This window comes from Triticum dicoccoides, chromosome 6B (genome assembly GCF_002162155.2).
Source record: "Triticum dicoccoides isolate Atlit2015 ecotype Zavitan chromosome 6B, WEW_v2.0, whole genome shotgun sequence".
Lineage (NCBI taxonomy): Eukaryota > Viridiplantae > Streptophyta > Magnoliopsida > Poales > Poaceae > Triticum > Triticum dicoccoides.
Window position 1 is genome coordinate 650935862 of NC_041391.1, and position 4029 is coordinate 650939890.

Here is a 4029-nt window from a genome sequence, read left to right on the forward strand (position 1 = left end):
GCAAAAGCAAGGGAAGATTTCGAGAAGTTCGAGTGTTTGCCTTGCTAATCAAAAGCCACCATATACCTCATGCCACAACCTCTCTCCGCTTTGTTTGCGTTGGAGGAAAGCCACTGCTATTTGGTTAAAGGCCATTGCTTTTTCATGGAAGGAGTGGTCAAAATAACTTAGAAACCAGTTTCATTTCTGTTAGGTTCTCTTTGGCAGAAGATTTGCATCTCTGACAAGCTATTTGGCAGAAGAGCTGCATCTCTCAATGGTTATTTGGTAGAAGTGAATTGGGTTGCAGCTCTCACAAGATAGAAATCATTGTATATGTTGGAGCACCATTGATATTTGATAGAAGGCCATTACTATTTTTTAAGTTAATAGAGGCGGGCATCTGAGGAATAGGGTTGGATGACCAGCTCCCATATCCGGGTCTTTGGACGTGTCCGTACGCGTTCGCGGATGTTCTGATTAGTGGCTCAACATTCAAGATGCCCTAACACGAACAACTCAAGCCTTCCAACACCAACCCCACACAATTTCTTTTCCTAACCACGGAATCTAAACCAATCACACAATATCTTAGCTTCTACAGTGGTTAATCGCAAAAATTTATAAAACGAGCAGATTAAAACCTTTTGAGACGGGTCTCTTGGCAGCTAACGAGTTGATCTCGTCAACCTCATCATTTTCATCCTCCGTAGATATCGCACCATGCCCGCGATCCAAGTCGAAGTAACCGGAGTCGGTGTCGAATTGCTCAAACTCGGCCTTGAAGTCCTCGTCGTTGTGTCGAAGCCGAGCTCGACCCCAGGCCCGCTGAGCCCCACGAAGCATCGATTCCGACCACCGCCCTGCCGGGGCTTCTTCTTCTCAGGACACAACACCACCTGAACTACCCTCCTCGTAACTGTGTGTGGCTTGCGGGTTGTGAGGATCGTACTCTGCACCTATGACGTTTAACCAATATGTTATCATAGTCGTCGCCCCTGCCCCATGCATGTTTAACCAACATCTTCTCCTAAATGATTAGATGTAATTTTAAGATTCTTGCAAATAACTCATGGCTAGTTACTCATTTATTGGCTCAAGATTTTACTACGCACCTATAGTGTGATTGTACTACTACTATCATACACTCTCCGTCCGGGTTTATTGGACGGGTTCATCCAACCTAACGTTTAACCAAAAATCTTCTCCTAAATGATTGTGCAGAATGCTAAATAATCTTCTCATAAATGATCATGTGTAATGTGAAGATCTTTGAAAATCACTTATAGCTATTTACGCCATTTATTAGCTCAGGATTATACTACACACTTGTATTATGAGTGTACTACTATGGTCGTACTCCGCCCGTCCAAGTTTATTGGACGGGTTCATCCAACCAAACTTTTAACCAATTAATATCTTCTCATAAATGATTGTATATAATTTTAAGATTTGTGCAAATAACTCATAGCTAGTTATTTCATTCATTAGCTCAAGATTGTAGTACATCCAACAAAAAGTTTGACCAATATCTTCTCATAAATGATTATGTGTAACATTAGGATTTTTGTAAATCACCTATAGCTACTCACTCCATTTTTCTCAAAGAAACGGAAGCTTACTCCATTTAGTTGCTTGCATTACTTCATGTGCAATCAGTAGCATTATCCTATGGTGGAGATATAAAGTGTAAGCTAGCATTGCCAATTTCTCATCGCATCCTTGATTTAACCATGTATATGGAGATCTAACATTTTTCTAAACTATCATGACATCGTTGCTCTAGGACCCTATGTATTGCTTAATATTCAACCAAGATCCCCTTATAAATGACTTTGTAACTCTATGATCCTAGTAAAGCACACATATATACTTACCCCATTGAGATACTACCATGTATGTGCAATCATTAGCATTATTATACATTTATTTTATGAATTCTAAATGAGCATTGCAACTTTTTTATATTGCACTCATGATCTAACCATGTATATAGATATTATTAACTATTTTTGTAAAGTAACATGGCAACATTGCTTCACGACTTTGTGTCTTGGTTGACACCAAGAATAAATAATTTGAGAGTGGTTTCGTTTCTTGTGAGAAGATATGACTAGGTGATGCATGAATGAAGCAAAAACTCTTGATCAAAATATAGAATTTGATTAGAAAATCTACACGTGAGTTTTTTATACTCAAATATCATAAAATTGTGCAAACCATAAATACAAAATTTTATGAATATCCAAGAGATAACGATACACATGGTTTATCAACCTTTGTCCTACGTAAGAATGGGGCTAGAAATGTAACTTGGGTGCGGTCTTTCTAGGTTGGTTGATGCATAAATAACATTGTTACCTCGGAATCGATACATAAATGTTTGTGGTCGCTCTATTTACACAGAGAAAAGGAGTGTAAATCATGTGAAATTGAAAAAGTACGAGTGTAAACCACACAAAACCGGGAAACATAACTATAAAGCACGTGAAAATAGAAAATGACTATTGCGGCCAAGCTTATACATGGTTTTAAACTTTTGTTTCCTACCTAAAAATGAGAAATTGTGGTAGTAAAAAATGTTCTACAACAAACAAGGACGAAAATTGACCCTAACACATGGATTAAAAGCAGTTATCGCGACATGGGACAAATACCTTTGGAGAGGGACCTCCTGATGGAGATGAAAGGCTTGATCTAGACAACCCCATCGTTGTTATCCTCATCAGACACCCCATCATGCCTGAGCTCCAAGTTGGAGTCCCCGGAGTCGACCTTGAACTCCTCGTACTCGTCTCGTGTCCGGATGGGACTGTCCTTTGCGTGGAAGGCAAGCTTGGCAATTCGGATGTGTAGATATCCTTCTCTGTAACCGACTCTGTGTAACCCTACAATAGAAAAAAATACACTTTCGTGATGATACGTGTTTGTCACAGTAGGTCGCGTTTTTTGTCATGCATGTACATCCATGACAAATTTATGACAGAATCAAGATAGTCATACCTGTGTTATCGAAGAAGTGTTCCATGACATTACCAAAATTATCATCACGGAAGTGTCCACTTCCATGACGATAAATCGCGCGTCACAGAAGTGCTTTCGTCAAGTGTGACCGACACGTGGCATACACCGTAACGGAACGCCGTTAAGCTATCGGGTCAGGTTTTGGATCCGATAACCCGTTAACAGCCCCGACCAATGGGGATTTTCCATGTGTAAAATCATCATTGGCTGGAGGAGACACGTGTCAGGTCCGCGCTGGCACAGGTGTCACTCATCCAATGGGTGAGACGCGCCTATGATATGTTGACACGTGGACCGGCCCATCAATTTTAAATGGGCCGGCCCAAATAAAGGCCCACAAGATTTTGCGGACCATAATGGGCCGGCCTAGCTAAAGGCACACGAGATTTTGCGGGCCATAATGGGCTGGCCAAGCTAACGGCCCACAAGATTTCGCGGGCCATAATGGGCCGGCCCAGGTAAAGGACCATAAGATTTTTGTTTGCCATAATGGGCTGGCCCAGGTAAAGGCCCACAAGATACTTGCGGATCATAATGGGCCAGCCCGGTAAAGGCCCACGAGATTTCGCCGACATTAACGGCTGGCCTAGCTATAGGCCCACAAGAATTTGAGGGCCCTAGTAGGCCGGCCCATTAACTGGCTGCCATGTTTTGGGCCAAATGTTGGCCCATATTTGATCCGGTCCATTAATGGCCTGCCACGTTCCGAGCCTAATAGTGGCCCATATGAGATCCGGCCCGTTAAAAGCCTACCATGTTCTAGGCCAAATTACGGCCCAGATCAGGTACGACCCTTTAAGAGGCTATGGGCTCAATTATGGCCCATATCAGATTCGGCTCGTCAACTGGACACTATGCTTTTGGGCCCACTTGCTAGAGGCCCACTCAGTAATTTGGCCTGACATTAGTTTTGGCCTCTTAAGGACCCGTTTAACATTTCGGCCATATATTAATTTCGTCCTGTTAAATGACCGTCATATAGTTGGGCCTGACTATGGCCCGGTTTGCATCCGGCCTGCTCGCAGC

The 4029-nt window shown here is 42.4% G+C and overlaps 1 protein-coding gene across 1 annotated transcript in view; it reads right to left on the reverse strand.

Annotated features, from left to right (window-relative positions):
* LOC119321397 (ethylene-responsive transcription factor 1-like) overlaps nucleotides 1–2690 on the reverse strand; it is a 5017-nt gene extending 2327 nt beyond the window's left edge. Inside the window, exons 1-2 of the mRNA XM_037595092.1 lie at nucleotides 2637–2690; nucleotides 733–932 (exon numbers count right to left, since the gene is read on the reverse strand). Of these exons, the coding sequence (XP_037450989.1) occupies nucleotides 733–932; nucleotides 2637–2690 (254 nt within the window). The remainder of the gene's footprint in view (nucleotides 1–732; nucleotides 933–2636) is intronic.
* Nucleotides 2691–4029: the final 1339 nt, after the last annotated feature.